Here is a 21375-nt window from a genome sequence, read left to right as displayed (position 1 = left end):
ACGTGTACATTCTGTGCTCCATGCTCCCACAGTCTCTCCTCTTCAGTAAGTGGCTGGCGCTACTTTTCCAGTGTGACTGGACACAGTGGCCTTCGTCTCTCTTTGTGTCTGCGCTCCGCTGAGCCGCTGTACCCGCGCGGAGCGCTCGGCTTAAGGCGCGGTGCCCGGCGCTTTGTGCTTTGTGCCTTTTTTCTCTGACGGAGCCGAGGCCCGCGCCCGAGTATCCTTCCGCCTCGCTCCTTTTTTTTTTCCCCCCCGCTGCGCATGCGCGCACCTCATCCACAGACAAGAGGCAGCGGCGAAGGGGAAATTAGTGCGCCGACCGCATCACCACCGGAGCTCAAAGTGGGAGGGGGCGCAAGCGCTCGGGCAGCCGGGCCCGGAACTATACCCTGTCCGTCCGCCATTTTGGCAGCTGCTCGGCGGCGGGTGCGAGCTTCGTGTGTCGGCGGCTCAGCTGCTTCCTCAGGACGGCGGTCGCTTCCTCGGTGTCTGCTTGTCGCCTCTTCTCCATCACCTCCCTCTCACTCTTTTAGCGAGGAAGAAAAAAGGAAAAAGCTCCAGTGGTTTAAAAAAAACCTCTACATCCTTCTCCCTCCCCCCCCGAAAAAAAACAAAAACCACCCAACAAAAAAAAACCCTTCCCCCGCCCCCCTCCCCAACTCCCACTCCGTCCATCGAGCGCCTCAGCTCCCCCGCCGGAGAACATGGAGGACCGCGAGGACCTCGTCTACCAAGCCAAGCTGGCCGAGCAGGCTGAGCGCTACGACGGTGAGTGAAGTTTTGAGGTGGGGCGGGCGGGCGGGCGTGGGGGGTGGTTCGGGGATATTTTGGGGGTTTTTTTTCCTGGAGGGTGATGGTGGGGGGGGTTTCTCCTCCACTCCCCCGCTCTCTCCTCCCCTCCCCCGCTCTCTCCCCCGGCCGCCGGCTTCACAAAATGGCGCCCGGCGGCCGCTCGGTGCCCGTGTTCTCCTTCCCCCAGCTTTCCCCCCCACCCCCGTTACCCCAGCCCCACAAACACCCTCCCCGGGGTCCATGTGACCACCTCCCCTCTCTTCCCCGCCGCCCCCGACTGAGGAGGATGGGGTTGGGGTGCTGCTTCTCCAGAGACACACACAGCAAGACCTTAGCCTCTTTATTCACATCGACCCCTCCCTTTTACATCATGGAGAGGAAGATCTCCTTCATAGATTCCTCACCCCCATTTGTTTTCTTTATGGTTTCCCTTTTTATGTTCTATGCCCTCTGTTTCAAAATGCTATATCTGACTCCCCCCCCCCCCCCCCCCCCAAAAAAAAAACCCCACTAACCACCACCTTACAGAAAGGCATTGAATTGCCCCTGGGTGAAGGGTGGAATTTGGGGTTAATGGAAGGGGTTGTGGTGTTTTTACCCCTCTCTCGCATACTTTTAATTTTTTTTTAAAAGATTTTTAATGGGGACCCACCACCCAGCGAATGGGCCAACCTTGTTTTAATTTGTATTTTACATAAAATAAAATTTCTGGTCGGAACTACAAGAATTGGGATATTTTAATCTTATGTCGTTATAATTTAATTTTTTTGATGACTTGTCTAGTGGGATTGAGGGTGATTTTTTTTCTCTTTCATTCTGCTGAGGCGGAAGTTGCAGGTCACCCTTAGCGCGCACACGCTGAGAAATAAGGCAAGGGTGGAGGCAAGGAATTTCTCGTCTCAAACCCAGCTTCTCATTGTAAAGGTCTCTTTTTCCTGTCTCCTTTGGCTCATCCTGTGTCAGGTGGAATTTTTTATCTGATGAAGGTTTCGTGGTCTATTTGCTTTTCTTTGATCTTTAACTTAAGGGTTGGCTTGGGTTCTACAGTTGCAATCCTGGATGTGTGTAGTTGTGGGGTAAAGTGATAAAATTCAATCCTTTAACATGAAGCCAACTTCAAGTTATTTGAGTATAGAACATTTTTTAATACTATTCCGCATCTCTTGCCCCACCCAAGAAACTGAACTAGCTTGCTTACCTAAATGCTATCTGTTAATGAATTCTGCTAATAATTAAGAGAAAGCACATTTCCTGCCATCGGCATTTTTTAAATCAGTTTTTTGAAACTAAACTGTCAAATTACTAATATTAATTGTTATAAATCTAGCAGCGTCATGCTACTGTTGCAATAAATTCAGTTGTGACTGTGGTAAATGGCCAACTTTTTTTGGGGGGGGTGGCTATTCTTCCTTGCAGTTACGATTTAGGGAGGTTTTAGCAGATTATTGTAATTTACTGCACTTATGATGTGACATGTTTTCAACTGTTATTGCAGTAACTGCATGATATATTGTAAATCCAAAGTGAAAGGGATCACATTTTTTAATTGTAACAGGGACCTGTGCCTTGTAACTTTGTTTTGAGTGAAACTCCCACAGTGCTGGCCTGTAGTTGGACATTGAAACCTCTTAAGAGACTGTCAGCAGTAGAGTGGTGGGGCTGGTTTCAAATATTCTGACTGCAAGCTGAGGGATTTGCATTGTGTTTTTCTCAAATTTTAGCCATTTCAGTTGGTTTCACTAAAATGATTTTTCGCATATATTTAATTGTGCATTGTTGGTAGAAATGCAGTATAATCTTTGCCATTGCTGACATTCTGCTACGTGGGTGGCACAAGCAGAGTCCAGATGCATCTACCAGGCAGGCCACTGTTTCCCAGGCAGTGTGTGGTACAATGGCCAGGAAATGGAATCAATTTAAGATTCTTCGAAGATATGCCTTCTGAAAGAATGAGAATACCTGAACAGTTAAGTCCTTCCCATCTTGGTGCATTATGCTGACCAGACTAATAAGATTGCAGTGCTTCAGACATGACCTCTTTGAGTATTCAGTGGCTGAAGGAAATCTTAATCTATAAATGTGATTTAAATAAGGTCTTTTAACAGAAGGAATGCTAGTTTTTTCAGCAGGAACTGTGTTTAAAAACAATCTAACTTGGTGGCATTTTTGCACTTTCTCTCCGCTGAGATGCCAAACTAAATCCAGGCCTCGCCCTCCAATGTCAAGATGGCCTCCAGTTTCTCTTTCTGAAACTAATCTCTGCCCTGTTAACAGTTGTCGTAGATGTAGGCTGAATAACCTGTGCGAAATGATGGGAAGTAGAGAACTAGAACAATTGTGTGATAAACCCATTTTTGCAACAAATAAAACTGATTTGTAAACAAGTCTTCCATGTGTTTTTTTTTATCTCGTAGCAATAAAGCTGTCACTAGGGCATTGTCACTCTTTGAATTTTTCAGTGTTAAAACATTCAGTGGCTCAAGTTATTGATGTGTTGCATGCTATGGCATTTTCATGCAGATCAGGAAGATTCAGTATTTGATCTCTGGTGTGATTAATCCTGTTGTTAATTGGTCTGTGAACCAACTGTTACTTCAACCAAATACTCCATTATAAGAGGAGATCATGGAGTGGAAGGTTGAATTGTTTGTTGTGGAAGAATTTCTTGGTTACTTCAAATCTTTGGACCAGCCAGTACAGATCTTCCTAATCTGTGTAGACTTTAATCTATTGTCTCTTCTGTTTCAGTCCTATTTGCTTACTCATTTTCTTTGTTTTGATTGTGCTCCATGCCCTTTACCTGTCCAACTGTTCACTCGAGGCCATTTAGGAGGTGTGACTGTTGATTGGAGTTGGCAGGCTGTGACGGCTCGACAGATTGAAAGATGCCACTAACTGTGTGACTAAGTCATCAACTGCTGCCCACCAGTCATGTGGGTGAGACTTCTGCAATTTCATTTCGGTCATTGACTCATTTGGTGCTCAGGAGTACAGGGTCTCTTTGAAGCATATCACTGGGTGTGGTTTGTGGATGACATGGAACCTCAACAACTTTGGAGTTTGAAACAAGTTTTTAAAAAAAACAATTACAGTTTTCCTGTACATCTGCATGCTAGCAGACCCCCTTCCTCCATTAGTCATTTAAGTCCACATGCTGCACTTCTTAACAGAGACGTGAAACAGTGATGACAATTGGGAATGTACATTGCTGTGGGGCTGGGCAGGGAGGAGAGGCAATTGTTGCACCCAACGTCTGCCATGACTAGGATCAGCTAATTAAGTGCAGGCTGGAAATTGCAGTTGGTACCTTCTGCCTATTACCTATGTGGTTTAGTGAAGAATGATTATAGGAAGAAAGTGATTGCACTGGAGAGGGTGCAGAAGAGATTTACCAGGATGCTGCCTGCGCTGGAGGGTCTGAGCTATGAGGAAAGACTGGATAGGCTGGGGTTGTTTTCCTTGGAGCAACGAAGGTTGAGAGGGGACCTGATATGGTGTATAAGATTTTGAGGGGCATGGATAGGGTGGATAGCTTGTTCCATTAGCAGAGGGGTCAATAACCAGGGGGCATAGATTTAAGGTAAGAGGTAGAAAGCCAAAAGGGGAGTTGAGAAATTTTTTCACCCGGAGGGTGGTGGGAGTCTGGAACTCTCTGCCTGAAAGGGTGGTTGAGTCAGAAACACTCGTAATATTTAAGTATTTAGATATTCACTTGCATTGCCATTGCCTCCAGGGCTATGGGCCAAGCGCTGGAAAATGGGATTAGTGTAGTCAGATCTTTGTTGACTGGCCTCTGCATACTCTAGAGCTTTACAACTAATGACATTTTGAAGTGTGGCCTCCATTAATGTAGGTAAGTGGGATAGGCAATTTGCATGCAAAGTCCCACAATCAGCAAATAAATGAGTGCTCTTGAATAAATAAATGACCAGTTAATCTGTTTTTGGTTGTGGTGGTTGAGAAGAACGAGTTCAGACACTGGAAAAACACCGACTTCAATCGTATTGTGTCCACTTGAACAAGCCGGTGGAGCCATAGTTCAAGGTCTCATCCAAATGATGGCATTTCCAACCATAACTCACTGCATTGGAGTGCTTGCCAGCTCAATGTTTTTTTCTGTGGGAGGAAAACAAACATCTGTATTGTTAGATTGGTAGAAGGGGTGTGAAGTTCTAGAATCAGAATTGTACAAAGATGTCCACTTGGCCCATCATACATGGTGCCAGAGCTCAGAACTGACTATCTGGCCTAGCCGAATCCAGAGCAGGTCTGCAGCAAGGTGTAAACTGGCACCCTTCTGTCTGATATTAGAAATTCTCCCAACTGGACCAAGCTGTTGCCTTTACAAAATAAGCCATCAAGGGAGCTAAAAAGCAGCAAACTTAGTTGGAAAATGGTATAATACAGATGATGAACTAATTTGGAGTAGTGATCCCTTAGATAAAACTACAAATCTGTTTTCAATTTGGAATGTTTTCTAGGACTTAATTATAACATTGCCACTTAAATAAATGATTTGGAGCATTTACTTAATATTTTCTTAGAGGAACACCAGTGCTTTGACCTCCCTCAGTTCTTGCAAACTACCACCCTTTTTCTTTCAAGCCCTTTGAATGTGCTGTCACCTACCAAATCCGTTCCCATCTTTCCCACAAATTCATGTTTGAATTGCTCCCACTAGGTTTCTGTCCCAGCCACAGCATGGCTTTTATCAAAGCCTCAAATACCAACCTATGTTACTGCTAAAAGTAAACAGGCCCTCCTCGTCCTGTTTCACCCTTCTGCAGTCTTTTACACAGTTGACTACATCGTCGTCCTTGAACATCTCTCCACTGTTGTCCAGGTTAGAATTGCACTTGCCTAGTTTCATTGCTATCTATGGAATTGTAGCCAGAGAATCATCTGCAATGGCTTCTCTTCCCATTCCCACACTGTTATCCCAGTGTTCCCCAAGGAGCTATCATTGGCTCCTGCTGTTTCTCATTTACCTGCTGCCGCTCAGCAGCAACATGTAAAAGCACCGTGGCAGTTTCCACTGATGACACCCAGCTCTACCTCACTGTCCTACAAAATTTGAATCTCAAAGTTAGTATGCAGGTACAGCAAGTGATTAGGAAGGCAAAGGGAATGTTGGCATTTATTGCAAGGGGAATGGAATATAAAAGTAGGGAAGTTTTACTGCAGCTGTGTAGGGCCTTGGGGAGAGCACACTGTATTGGTCGTCTTTTTTGAAAAAAAGGATATAACTGTTAGAAACAGCTCAGAAGGTTCATTCAACTCATTGCTGGGATGAAGGGCTTATCTTATGAAGAAAGATTGAATGGGTTATTGGGTTTAGAAGAATGAGAGGTGATCTTATTGAATGAAACATAAGATCTTGAGGGGACTTGATTGGGTGGATACCAGGAAGATGTTTTCTCTTATTAGGGAGACGAGAACCAGGGGACACAGTTTAAGAATAAGTGGTCTGCCTTTTAAAGCTGAGATAAGTAATGTTTTCGGAGGGTTGTCAGTATGTGGAATTCTCTTCCCCAGAGAGAGGTGGAGGCTGGGTCATTGAATTTATTCAAAGCAGAGTTAGTTAGACTTTTGATTGACGAGAGCCAAGGGTTATGGGGACAGACAGGAAATTGGAATTGAGATCACAATCTGATTAGCCATGACCTTATCGAATGGCGGAGTAGGCCATTTGGCTTTAAGTCCTATGTTCCATCTCTTTTGGCCCCTCTACTGTTGCTTAATTGTCAGAATGCTTGTCCTATATCCAATAGTGGATGATCAGAAGTTTCCCCCAACTAACTATTGGGAAGCCATGGTCTTTGGTGGTGTCGTTTCCCCCCCCCACCCCCAACACACTTCCCTGCCATTGACTCCATCCTCTCCCCAGCCACTGCCTGAGGCTGAATTGACTGTTTGCAACCTTGGTGTCTTTTTAGATCCTGAGATGAGCTTCTGATCACACACCTGTGCCTTATATATAAACTTGCCTATTTACATCTGTAACATTGCTTGACACTGCCTCCGTGCATCTGAAACCCTCATCCATGCCTGTTAACTCTAGACTTGATTATTTCAAAGCACCCCAGCCAGTGATCCACATTCTTGCCTCTAAACTAAATGTCCAAAATTCTGCTGCCCATGTCCTTGCGCAAAGCCCCATTCACCTATCACCCCAGTGCTTGCTGATCTACATTGGCTCCTGATCAACACCTCAATTTTAAAATTCTCATTCTTCTTTTCAAATCTTTCCATAGCCTGGCCCTTTCCTTTTTTTAAATCTCTTCCAGCCCAACAGCGCTCACATCTCTGCCTCCTTCCCATTCTGACTTCTGATTTTAATTGCTGCACCATAGGCAACTGCGCCTTTAGTTGCTGAGGCCCTAAGCTCTGGGATTCCGTCTCTAAATCCCTCCACCTCTGTAAGAAAAAAAATAGGTGCCTTTTCATCTGCCCTAATATCTCCTTATGGTTCAATGTCAAATTTTTTGACCCTCCTGAAAAGCCTTGGGACTTTTTTTCTACTTTAAAGGTGCTATATAAATACAAGTTGTCGATTGTATAGTGGAATTTGCCAGTTTTCTAGTTCAATGGCTAAGTGATCGTTATTCATTTATCACTGCTTTTTTGTATACACATACAAACTATACTACTGTACCTTGCTAAGTTTCCAAATCAAATTTGGGTCATTTTGATCCGTATTATAAATCACCAGTTTCTGTACCCTGCCAGTGCTTAATTTAATGTGAGAATCAATTCACCTGTTTGCATCCCAGTTAAATATTTGTCACAACTCTTTAGCTTATTATAAGTGCAATATAAACAGATTCTCTCCAGAGAGACTAGGATCTGGCCTCTGCCTTTTAGCTAACAGTGAGTCCTGGTGAGCCATTATTAGCAATCAAGTAGGTAAGTATCAATGCTGATAGCACAGATCATTAAGTTTGAAAGGGAGGAGGTAAATCAGGAAATGATCCGTAAGATTTTAAATGTTTGAAGGTTACGGTAGAGAGGAGAGATTGCGCTAGATAAATTTCTCAGTTTTAAATCTTGAAGAAGGGAGTTTGTTTCTGCTTGAGATCGGAGGAGATGATGAATCAGTAATAAGGTGGCATGGGGTGTGGCACTAGAATAGTCATCAAAAGTAACAGGTGGGAGCTGTTTCTTGAATTGGTGAGAGGTGTGAAGAGACTCTTTGGAGAGCCGAGAGATTACAAATTGTTCCTGTTTATGTAAGGGAATTGAGATTTAGCTGTTGTGATTCAACCTTTACAAGAATTTGGAGGTTGTGAACACAGGACATGCAGTCTGAAAGCTGATGAACGTGGTCATGGGTGAACAGATGGAATAATGGAGGTAGGTTAGTGTGGAAGAAGCGATCGAAAGAGACTGCTTCGTGTTTTCCGTGGATTAAAAGCAAACAACTGTATTAGTTTGGCAGGAGGGGTGTGGAGTCCTAGAATCAGAATTTTACAAAGATGTCCATTTGGCCCAGTATACATGTGGAGAGTTCAGAATTATCGATTTGACCACGTGCTTTTCACGATTTGGCCAGTTTTTGCATTATGGATTCTGCTTTCGACAATACTTTTGGTTGGACATACAATAACCTAGAAGTTTTTAAGTAAAAAAAACTAACTTTTCCCATCTGTTATTCTGAAGGTAAATTTATGCCATATAATCACTTTCCTGACCTTATCAAAACTCCATAATTCTTGCTACTAGCCTCTCTGCTTAATATCTGCTGCTTTATTTTCTACTTGGGGTTCTAGTTTCTATAATCTTTTAAACTGTCATTCCGAGTATTGGTAGTGAACCTCTTTTGAATCTTGCCATGAAATTAATAATCCAAGTATGATACCAAGAACTGGATGCTATTCTGATTAATATAAGATTAATATTCTCTAGCATGTGCTGCTATTTATAGAATATAGGATCCTATTGTTTTGTATTTAACTTGCATTTATCATACTTTATCAATTTATATTGATCACCTTCTGCTCCCACCCTTAAAAATGTATCTTAAGCCCAAGATTTTGCCAAGTAGTGTATGTGCTCTCCTCATCCTCCCAAAACGTATCACTTCACCTTTCTACACACAACTTCATCTGACATCTTTTTTGTCCAGTGTCAGATCTGTCTGTCCGCCTAAAGTTGATTACAAGGATTTCAAGGTGAGACGTGGTTGATATGCTGATTGGAATTTTGTTTTCCCTCTTGTGACTATGTAACTTGTTCACTCATTTAGGTAAATGAGGATTCCTCATTCCCATTCATTCTGTTGGAAAACTTTATTTCTGAGGGGAGAGATTTTAAAAAAGAGAAAGAGGACTTTTCTGGGTAACTGGATCTTGCACAAGACAGCCAGGGAGATGATGTCCTGTCATGGGTTATAGTTCAGAATCTGGAAGCGATCTTCTATTTTATATAAGATGACCCACTGAAGTTGGGTAGGGTGCTCACTATTTTTATATCATAACCTAAACATGAGTTTTACTAATGGAACTAAGTGAAGTTGATCATAAATTGCTTTGTGAGTGCCACCCATTGATGACATGGTCTGTCATCAGAATGATTGCAGTAGTATACCTGTGAAATGTGCAAATATCCCATCTAGTGATTTTCTTCCATTGCCTAAGTAAGGCACTGAGTCAACTGTTGTAAAAGAAAGATGTCCTGTTCGTTTTGTAACCTGGATAGGTGTTGGCTGGTAATCATGCCACGTGCCCTGCCTGTTAAATTAATGGTGTCTAAAAAGCTTTTTGATGAACAGGTAGTGCGGAAAAATAATTTTGATGGGTCAGTTTCATGAAGCACGACCAGTGGTTTCAGGCCCATGGTGGTTTAACTGTTTGTGGTCTAATATAGAATGCTGTTTATTGGCTGCATCATTGCATTTTTTATGAGAAGTTGCCTATTTCTTTTATATCAGTATCTGCTGAAGGAGGGTCTGTTAGACAGTTGCTATTCCAGTGGTCTTTATTAACAGTGGGGGCTCGGGAAGTGCTCTGATGGTTGCAGGCATCTCAAGAATCCCAATGTCAGGGAAGCAACAAATCTAAAACTAAAACTTTGTTAGTCTTTCCACCCCGCCCCCACTAGAGCTGTACCTTGAGTATCCTGCCTTCCATTCTTAATTAGCACTTTTCTTAGATAATATGAGCACCTTCAACACCTCTTTGATCCTTTTGTCTGTGACATCTTTTGATTATCTGCTCCTATCACTGCTTGCTTATCCCCACAATCACCCCACCCTCAACTTCTCTCCCCCCCCCCCCCCCCCCCAACCTTAGACCAGCTTATATTTCACCTTTCTCCTAACTATACTCAGTTCTGCCGAAGGGTCATGAGGACTCGAAACGTTAACTGATTTCTTCTCCACCGATGCTGCCAGACCTGCTGAGTTTTTCCAGGTAATTCTGTTTTTGTTTTGGATTTCCAGCATCCGCAGTAGCTTTTAGCTTTTTGTTTTTATCTCTGTGTTTAATTGACTGCCACCCCTCTTCAAGAAATGCCCTCTCTGAAGAAGTAATGTTATACTGCATGAGAAGAGTGTGCTGATTGGCAAGTGGACTCTGGTAGAAGCATTGCCATGGACAATACACCAGTTAATGGTGACTGGAAGTTAATTACCAAGCATTGTTTGAAATTTAAACCAGCTTGACTCTGGTCAAGGCGTTGCCATGAGGAATGAACCAGCGAACGGCGATCACTTGCTTTTGATGCTGTCAGACCTGCTGAGTTTTTCCAGCATTTTCTGTTATTAATGGCTGTCTCACTTATTTTGTTTGGCTGAAACAGGTGCACTGTGTACACGTGTTCTTTCTGTCTGCAAAGAACAGGGCCCTGTGTATCAATATATGTATCTTCCAGTACATGCAAATGCACGTGCCCGACTGACAATGTTAAATTGGTTGTCAGTGTAATTTTTAGCACATAGCATTATTTAGCAAATGTCGAATTGCACAATCACATCTAATGTTGGGCACTGTTCTGAGTTTTGCAAACAAGGGCTGGTTGGGTACGGCCTGTACCCTGCCCCTTGGGAACAACGGAAGGGACATGCTGTTTGATATGATCCGCCAGTCATTGGGACGTACGGCTTACATACCCAACATTACACTGGCAATGAAATTCATATCCCACATTACTCATTTGTGCGATAGGCAGAACGTCTTTTTGGCTTGACAGTAGCATCCTGTTAGTGGCGAATGCCACTCGTGTTGCTACTGTTTAGTAGCAGCGTGAAACAGCTAGCTTCACCTGTTGCTCAAATTTTTGGTATATCTTGCCTTTCCAGGATAATGAGAGGTAAACTGGGCACTTTTCAAGGAAAGTGACGCTCTTGGGCTTGCACACTCTATTCGTACAGCATGAAGTTGTTGCTTCTCCTGACATTGGTATTCTTGCGATTGTCCTGATGAGCGCAAGATGAACAGCTTCAACAAGATGTCTTTTTTCAGCAATACTAAAGAAGAGCTCGTTTGGAAACTCAGTCTTGAGAGCAGTTGTCTTATTGGAAGCTAATGATTCAGGAAGGAGAGTCTTGGGTATGACCTGTAGACCAAATTTTTATTAGAAAAGGGCAGAATGTGGTTACAATGTCCCACTTAAGAGCAGCGAGAAGATGAGAATTGAGGCTAACATTCCCTGTTATAAAACACCCTTCAGAAACTGTTGCAGACAAATTGGATGTTCAAGTATATTTACCAGTAGAAATTCTGCTACTGTTAAATTTATCCCACTTACAGATGTAGGCAGCTATTTTTGTAGTGATAGAGTAACTTTCCAAGTTACAGGCAACACCGATCACGCTATAGATGAAATGTTGGATGCAGGGTGATGCTACACCAAATTAAATGTTAAATTGTTACAATGTAACAGTGTTTGAGTTTTTATATAGTTACTTGCCCATGATTGTAATTTCTGGAATGTTTTAGTCTAGAAATACAATCACGCCAATTTTTGAATCGGGGCTTGTTCTATTTTGAAACTTGCCTCAACATTACTTTGAGGTGAGGCATCTTATTAAATACTTCTCTGGGGGATACTTTTGGGCTGAGTTGACGTACGAATATTTGCAAAGTCAATAATACTTGTTGGAGGCCAATCATCTCAACCCCAGGCATCACTGCAGGAATTCCAGGCTCAGCCACCTTCAGCTGCTTCATCAATGACTTACCCTCCATCATTAGGTCAGAAGTGGGGAATGTTTGTTGGCGATTCCACTGTTCAGTACCGTTCTCAACTCATCAGATACTGAAGCAGTCCACATCCATGGACAACATTCAGGCTTGGACTGATAAGTGGTAAGTGACATTTGTATCACACAAGTGCCAGGCAAAGACCATCTCCAAAAGAGAATCTAACCATCTTCCCTCGACATTCAGTGGCATTACCATTGCTGAATGTCTCACCATCAACATTGTGCAGGCCACCAAAGTCCAGAAACTTAACTGGACAAGCCATATAAATACTGTGGCTACAAGAGCAAGTTAGAGGCTGCAAATTCTGCAGCAATTAACTCGTCTAACTCCCCAAAGCCAAGTCAGGACTGTGATGAAATACTCTCCATTTGCCTGGATGAGTGCAGCTCCAGCAACACTTGAGAAGCTTTGCACAATCCAGGACAAATTAGTCCACTTGATCAGCACCCCATCCACCACCTTCGCTCACTCCCTCCACTGCTGGCACACTGGCAGTAGTTGTGCCATTTACAAGATGCACTGCAGCATCCTGGCAAAGCTTCTTTGACAGCACCTTCCAAACCTGTGATCCCTACCACCTAGAGGGACAAGGGCAGCAGATGCAGTGCAGTTCCTTCAGTTGTCACTGGGTCAAAATCCTGGAACTCCCTAACAGCACTGGTTGGACCTATACCACATGGACTGCAGTGTTTAAAGAAAATGGCTCATCGCAACCAGGGCAATTAGGCATTGATGACAAATGCTGGTCTTGCCAATGATGCCAACATCCCATGAAAGAAAAATTAAAAAGTTTTAGCCTTTTGTATTTGTGGCCACCACCACAACACACTGCTCCTTTAGGTCTTTGCTAATTGGAGTCTGTGGTTACTACAACTTTGAGAAAAATTGCCAACTTGCTGTCATTTCTTCCATCCCATATTAGGAGTGCCTTTACTCTGAGACCAGGAGATTTTTTAATATCCAGTTTAGGAAAACTGTCCTCACGCTCCTACCTAATCTTTGTACATTTAGGATTAACTGGGCTAGTCTGTTTAAAGACTCAGCCATTAATTTTCAGTTCTGATGCATAGTTAATCTTATTGCTATTTTGCATTTTCCCTGAGGTCATCAGTCGAGACCTTTTTTGGTCCTGAATATCTCATTAATTTCTACTGCACAGCTTGTACTAGTGTTATACACTAACATTGTAAGAAGCAGTTTCTTTTCCTGTAGCAATTTCTAATCATTATTCAAATTGGTTTTCAATTTGAAGGAAACCCAATGACGTGGTACTGGTCAGAGATAATAGTTGTTAGTGCTTTCAGAAAATTGCAAGTAGTAGGGTAGGTGAAAAAGGAAGGCAGGACATCAAGAATGTTTCGATAAAACGCAGCTGAGCCACGAGCTGTAAGCCTGTTCCCTTTTGCTGATCTCCGCAGTTATATTCCTGGGAATTCAAATTATTCAGCTCTGTTAGCTTCTAAACTCTAATATGGCCCATCAGATTAACATGGAGGTGGTAGGAAGAGGCAGCTCTTTTTTCAACTTAGATCCAGAGGTACTGATTAGAGCTGTGGAAATGGATACCTTTTACATAAGTGACTAAACTTTATTAATTTGGTTAAAGGCATTTCCTGAAAATACCAACCATATGTAATCTGAAAGTTGGCAAGTATTTGGAGCTATGATTATAAAAGGGAGTGCAATGTCTGAGGTTCCCTTTGAAACGATACATCATTAAGAAATGTTGCAATTAGATGTGGATTTTTAAAATTTGTTTGTAATTATCTCCTCACTCTTGGTTTTCTATGCAGAATTCACTGTGCCTTCATGTTCCTTTGTTTTGAAACTTTACAAAATGCAACCCAGTCATTTTAAATTTGCTCTTGGATCCTATATACTACTGATATTTAAATATGGACTTTGTATTATGCATTTAAGATACATAAATTCAGAGTGATTCGGCTTTAACTAGTGACTGACTACCTTTTATAAATGCATTGATGATGAATATTGCAAAGATCTACCTAATGAAAACAATGTACACAGAGTAATTAGACAGCTTAAGGAAATCTAATAATAGTCTAACTGAAATGGTGTTGGGCATTGTGGAATTGAGCTTTTAAGCATTAATCTTCTGGTACTAAGCATGGCTTTATATTTGAAATGAGAGGTGTACATCATTAGAAGCAGCTTTTGAGTGGTAAGATCTCACAAACTGGAATGTTTTGGGAGTGATGAATTATCAAGCCTGGGTGTAGTTTGCTTTTCAAGTTTGCTTTTAGTGTGCAAGTCTTCCAAGTTACTGATAAAACATTCTGACTAAGCTTTTCTGTGACTCCAGTATGATCCAAACACTTAGTGAACATGTGTTAAACTGATTAAAAACCAACTTGTATTTCCTTTAATGTTGATACTCATGCTTCCTGCTTTTTGAATGTGTATGTCGGATGCTTCAGACACTCAGTTTAAAGTTTGCTTTAATACAAGCCTTAGAATCTCTACAATCTGTGTAATTAATTTTCCAGCTGAGCATCTTTACAATGTCAACAACCCTTACAGCTAACAAACAAATCTAGTCTAGCAGTTTTTTTATTCTTTCATGGGATGTGGGCATCGCCGGCTAGGCCCGCATTTATTGTCCATCCCCAGTTGCTCTTGAAGGGTGGTGGTGAGCTGCCGCCTTGAACTGCTGTAGTCCATGTGCTATAGGTATGCCCACAGTGCTGTTAGGAAGGGAGTTCCAGGATTTCGACCCAGTGAGTGTGAAGGAAAGGCAATATACTTCCAAATTAGGATGGTGTGTGGCTTGGAGGGGAACTTGCAGGTGGATTATGTTCCTATGCCCCTGTTGCCCTTGTCCTTGTAGGTGGTAGAGCTCATGAGTTTGAAAGATGACTTGGTGAGTTGCTGCAGTGCATCTTGTAGATGGTACACACTGCTGCCACTACGTCAGAGGTGGAGGGATTGAACATTTAAGGTGGTGGTAACAATCAAGCGGGTTGCTTTGTCCTGGATGGTGGGGGATTCAGTGATGGTAATGCCATTGAATGTCAACGTGAGGTGGTTAGATTCTCTTGTTGGAGATGGTCATTGTCTGGTATGAACTGTGTGGTACGAAGGCTACTTGCCACTTATCAGCCCAGGCTGGATATTGTCCAGATCTTGCTGCATCTAGACATGGACTGCTTCACTATCTGAGGAGTCATGAGTAGCACTGAATATTGTGAAATCACCAGCAAACATCCCCACTTCTGAGCTTGTGTTGGAGGGAAGGTATTGAAGTAGCTGAAGATGGTTGGGATGAGGACACTACCCTGAGGAATTCCTACAGCTATGTGGGACTGAGATGTTGACATCCAGCAACCACAGCTGCCTTCCTTTGTGCTAGTTATGACTCCAACCAGCGGAGAGTTTTGCCCCGATTCCCATTGTCTCCAGTTTTGCTAGGGCTCCTTGATGCCGCACTCAGTCAAATGCTGCATTGATATCAAGGGCAGTCACTCTCACCTCACCTCTGAGCAAAATTCAGATGCAGTTCACAAGTGCAAAGCTTTTATTCCAACCAAACCCAGTGTTTTTTTTTCAAAAAATCCTTGTTGTGCTCTTCAACTGTTTTAACTATGCCATCTTGTTTAAGGATGAATATTTACGAATGTACAAACATATGAATTAGGAGCAGGAGTAGGTCATTCAGGCCTTCAAGCTTCCTCTGCCATTTGATAATATCATGCCTGATCTGATTGTGCTCTCAACTCACTTTCCTGCCTACCCCCTTCCCCACCCCAAACCCTCAGATTCTCAACTTACAAGGGAGTCAGTCTAACTCTGCCTTAAAAATATTCAATGTTCCTGCCTCCAACACTCCGGGGAAGAGAATTTCTCAGACTCATGATCCTCAGAGAAATTTGGAGTAAAATCCTGTGCATTCAAAACCAGATCAGTGAATTAGATGTTGCTGTTGTAAATTTGTTGTTCTGTATAAAGGGTGCAGAGTTTTATGGCTCCGTTTTGTAGCAATGCTTGGGTGTAATTGTAAGTTTATTCATGCACAGTAAGAGGGCTATTCAAAAATCATGATTAAACAACGCCTATTTCTGATTCTAAAAACTGCAGCTAATACATCAGGGTTTTTAGCATTCAGCAGCCTCAACGTATTTACTTGTAATTGTATGCAAACATCCTGCAGTTATACATTTAATCAGGTACAGTCATTTGAAACCAGCCCCAATGGCCTTGCAGGTAAGTTATTTCAGTCAATGCCACTAGGATTTTTTAATGGCAGAAATAACATTAAAGCCAGATACTTGAAAGCTGTGGATTACTTCTGATTTGTTGCCAATATTGCAGTAGTGATGAATTGCTTGAAATATTCTGTTCAGAAATAATCCCACCTTTGGCACCCATTTTTCTCCCCGAGATACTTTACACAGAAAAGTTGCAAAATTTCTGTGACTTTTTTCTTTAGGCCTTCAATGAAGTATAATGGATCTGAGATTTTCAGAAATCTGCAAAAGTTGTGAAACACCCAGCAGTCTAACTGATGTAAGTTTGGCCACAATTATAGTATGCCTGAAAATGACACCTTAAACATTGTAACATTAATGAATCTGTCTGCTCATAGTGTACAACTTCCCATCACAAGAGCTAGTGTAAGGACAGATAATTGGCAAAATTAAAAAGAGGCGAATCATGCTTTTCCAGTTCCGGGTGCCCAGCCCCCACAGATGGTTTGTCTGAGAGCAGGCTGTGTGCCTATCAGGATATCTGAATGGGTGAAGGGAGTTAACATTTTATGGGAATGGGGAATTGGGAGAATGGAAACCTAAGATCAGAAATACTCTCATAAAACAGCTAAGAATTGTGTTGTGAAACTCAGCAGCTGGTAATGATAATTAAGTTTTGATCTCATCAAAGGCTTGGAAATAAAATGGCAGACTAATTTCTGTAAAACCTGTTAACTTCTGGCTTAATATATTAATTTTATTATCTACTAGTTTGTTTGATGTGTGTTTTGAACTTTGTGAATCTTTGTTAATCTATTACTTGTTAAAATTTAAAATCTTCCTATGACAAATGGCCTCTTGGTTGGAGTGTTAACCCAGTAGTTAGGAATATTTCACAATGGTGGAACTAAAAAGCAAAAAATACAGCAAATTAGTCAGGTCCTTTATTGCCTCCAAGTCAAAATCCTGGAATTCATTACGTAACAGTTCTGTGGAAGCACTTTCATAAGGACTGTAACGGTTCCAAGAAAGCCCACCACTGTCTTCTTGAAGGCATTTGGAGATAGCAATAAAACAATGCCCAAAACCCAAGAATTAATTTTTAAATTCATCTGTAAAGTTAATGTTAATGTTTTGGCTTTGCACCCTGCAGATTGTCATTATCGACATTTCAAGGAGGTAATGTTCATTTGAAAGCTTTGAAACTCATCTTATATGTTCCCTCTATCCTCCCCAAAGGTCAGTCATCATAGAAATCATTATGGTATTGATGGGCTAATAGACCAGATCTATCTGTAGTCCAAAAGAATTGAACTTCCAGTTTGTGACAAATTTCATATAGAATGGCAACAGAATTATGTAACTATTGTATAATGCTTTGAAGCCGAGCAGCAGGGAAATACTGGAAATGCAACTTTGTCTCCCAAGGATATGTGCTGCTTTCATTCAGTATAGTACTTTTATAACTGGTGTTTACTGAAAAGGAGATGATATCTTGAAACTTGCATTTGAGGCGGGGGAAGGCGGAGAAATCTTTTCTAATTTCACATTGTGAAGTATCCTGTTTGTTTTGATATTTTTCAACTGTTCTCCATGAAGGTGGTGGTTGTTGCTAGCAAACAGTTACATGTTTACCATCAGCCTTCAGTTACCTCTTCCTTGTAGCCACTCCGTGTGTGAAGTTAAAATAATTGCAGACTGTTCAATTGTTCAGGGCATCACAACTGAACCTGATATCAAGGTGCATTTTGAGCAAGTGTGACTATGGAAATTGAGCAGGCCCACCTTCAAGGCACTGAGGCTTATTTGTAGACTCCTCAATATTGCCTCAGTTGAGGTCAGCTGACTCAGCAGAGTCTACAAATTGAAATTAAACTCAATTTATGTGGCATAACGCTACATCGTGAAGTGTCCATGCATTGCTAGACTTTCAAAGGAACTATGTTGTATTTGCTCTTGCTTGCTAGGCCATGTCACGACTCACTGGGAACCTCATACGTAGCTTCAACTCCTAATACTCGTATCCACCTGTCAAAACTATTTTGCTTAATCCTTTCAAATTCAATGTAAGTTTGCCCAGGCTGTTTCCTTAAATTTCAAAACTTTTGTGTTTAAGGGACCAACTCATATGCACTCAAAATGGCTCTTTTCACCACATCATAACCCCTAGAAACCTCCTCTGACAGCGAAGCATCAATTTCGTGTGCTCTGTCAGTTTACTCTGCATGGGCTATGTTCAGTTTTGCTTTTTGGCCAGTTCATCTGTTTAGCTATCTTCTCAAATGAAATAAAGAATGCTTCAACGTCCCTTTCCTCAAACTTCGGAAGAGCTTGTACAAATTTAAACATTTCCCTACTGGGTTCTGATCTGGAAACAAGTCCTGCCTCACCTACTGGTGCTTTTTTTTTTAACTGCCAGCATTTTAAGCCTGAATTCTGTCTTTCTCTTTGTTCCTGTTCAAGTTTGTTTGTCCATTTCTAACCTTGCCATTTCTAATTCCCTCTGGATACCAAGTTTTCGCATTTGCATTTCCATTTCCCATTCCATTTCTTTTTCTAATTCCCTCTCATTTTCTTTCTCCTTTCTGCCTGTTCGCTTTGGAATTCCCTTTCTCTTTCCTTGTCTTTTTCTTCTGCCTCTAGTTCCAGTTTTTTTAATAGCAACTGAATTTGAGCCCATTCCAGTGAACCACACCTTGAAGAACTCGGTCTCTCGGGTCTTCTTTGCAGTTTCAAATGCTGTGCCGTCTCTTCGATTATCTCTGCCTTCCTTGCTTTGGCAGGCAATCCTACTCTTAACTAACTTGCCAATTCGATTAACCTGGCTTTTGGGGTCCCTTGTAAAATCATCAGGGACATGTCTTCCACTTGAAGGAAAGCTTTAGCAGTTTCCAGTGCCATCTTATTTTTGACAGTACAAACGTGGTGTTTCCTTTTAGCTTTTTACTTACTAAATCTACACCCCAATCGTCGCTGTCTTTTGTTCCAAAATATCTCGGTCGGGCCCCCAAACTTTGTCACGACTCACCGGGGACTACAGTGCACTACGCACTGAAATATCAAGCCCCACTGTTCCCTGAGCTGTGACAAATGTGAAAAAGCTTTATCAAACCACCAGATTGGCCCACTTCTACCTGTCTGTTTAATTTAGGTTAACGGAATACAAGCACCAGGCTTGTAAACTTAATAAATACATAACTTTTTTGAACAGACTGTTGTTAACCAGTGGCAAAAGAAAGAAATATAAACTGCTAATTTCTAACTCTATAACCTAAACTCTTCCCCATAAATCCCTATACACACACCCACACACACATACAAGACACACAGGAACATGGATTTTAAGGGTGGGATAAAACAGTTAATTAGCACCAATTCCAGAGAACGAGATTCGATGTCTTCCAAATTTCTTTCAGTTCTTGTCGATTACACGAGGTGATCTTCCAGCACTTTCACTATTTAATTCACTGGTTGAGCACTTGCCTTTCAATGTCTGACAGTGATTTTCCCCATTGCCTCTTGACAGGGGTTTTCAGAGAGAGAGAGCAGGCTATCAAGATATGAGAAGAAAAAGCCAGCTAGCTATTTTGGAATTACTGGAATCTTCCACACACAGGAGGAAGAGGTTTTAGGTCTTGTTCCTTTCAGGCTAGGAGCTATTCAGCTCCCCTGCTTCGCTCTCAAAACCTGGTCACCTGGTCAGGAGCCAGTTAAAATGCTGTTGTCAGGCAGCTCCCTTGGTCCAGGATTCCTTTCCGACACCATCCTGTCTTTCATGGCACATTCTGTTCCAGGGCTGCAACATTATATATATCTTTCATCCTGTTCCAGTGGACAAGTCTTTCAACCTGCAGCCATTGTAATTTTAATCCACAATCCAACAGAAAATAAAAAGGTATGTTCCTTACAGGCAGTACACATTATTTGAAACTGAGGTGCTACAGCTGCTGAAAATCAGTCTCTAACTGTTCAATATTAGCTGCTGTTGGACAGGGAGATAGTTCGATTGTATTTTATTGTTCTCAATGACCAACAGATCTTAGTAAAAATGTTCAGAGTCAGGGGGTATGATGCTGTTTTCACGAGGTATGCATGTACTTCCTGTAACAGCTAATATGTACAAGGACTTTAAAATATTCCTGATTTGCTTTAACCACACCTACTACTCCAGAAATTGAGTGCTGAATAAACCATCACTGCCTTTTTTAGTTTTCCTGTCAGTTCAATCTCATTTGTTCTATACTTGCATCATTCTCTTCATTTTGTATGCAAAAGCAAATCATTGTTGAATTTATCTGCCTTGTTGAGTCATTCTTGTCTGAATCATTCTGCATTCTGTCTTCCCATTGTATTCTTGACCAGCTTGTATTTAGTTTTGATAGTCATTAATGCAGATGTAATGGTGACATTTTTTACATTTGAGAGTTTTGTTACTTACTGCAATGATCCTTTACATGCTGTTTCTTTTGGGTGAAAAGACTAAATTAACAGTTGTGCCAGTACCAAATTGCTGGGAATCACATTTGGATAGCTGAAGTCCCTAGGGTAGAATACATCGAATGAAAGTGCAGGTTTGGCTGCAATAAGTGATAACCAGTAGTACACAGTTTCACCCTTTTAGGGTTTAAATTTATATTTTGCTACTCGACTGAACAGAAAACAAATTTAACTCTATCTGTATAAGTTTGGGCCTTTGTGTAGCATAGTGAAATTCTGATTCCAGTGTAAAATCTGTCTGATTTATCAGGCTTAACCCCACTGCAACAATCTTCTGCAGAAGGCCAAATGTCATGACTGCAGTCTTACATAGCATGCTAGTTTCATGACCGGTTGATATACAAGTTTCCTTAATTATGACATCAAGCAGTTGGATGACAGTGGAAATGTTCTTTGCTAATCTGTCAGAAACTGGTACCATTAGGGAAAAGTTTGACTATTTCTCCTTTTAGTGTGATCAGCTTTGTGCAACTCAGGCATGATTAATTTTGTAATAAATGAGAAATTACATTCAGTCCCCATAGTTTGCACAGCTAGCAAGAGACTTGATAACACTAAAGGCACCAACACATCCCAGTTTGCCTGAACAAAAATGAAATTGACCAAACTATAAATGTCAGTCTGTGCACTTTTAGAATCTGCCTGCAAGGATCCTCTATTGATTCAGTGAATGT

At 41.7% G+C, this 21375-nt stretch overlaps 1 protein-coding gene across 2 annotated transcripts in view; it reads left to right on the top strand.

Annotated features, from left to right (window-relative positions):
* Window positions 1–340: 340 nt before the first annotated feature.
* Window positions 341–21375, top strand: part of ywhae1 (tyrosine 3-monooxygenase/tryptophan 5-monooxygenase activation protein, epsilon polypeptide 1) — a 43699-nt gene continuing 22664 nt past the window's right edge. For both annotated transcript variants that reach the window (XM_078548298.1, XM_078548299.1), the window contains exon 1: window positions 341–771. In XM_078548298.1, coding sequence (XP_078404424.1) covers window positions 708–771 — 64 coding nt within the window. In that variant the 5' untranslated portion in view covers window positions 341–707. The remainder of the gene's footprint in view (window positions 772–21375) is intronic.

Source organism: Cetorhinus maximus, chromosome 9, assembly GCF_964194155.1.
Source record: "Cetorhinus maximus chromosome 9, sCetMax3.hap1.1, whole genome shotgun sequence".
NCBI lineage: Eukaryota > Metazoa > Chordata > Chondrichthyes > Lamniformes > Cetorhinidae > Cetorhinus > Cetorhinus maximus.
The sequence above is the reverse complement of the archived record's forward strand: the minus strand, read 5'-3'. Positions and strand labels throughout refer to the sequence as shown.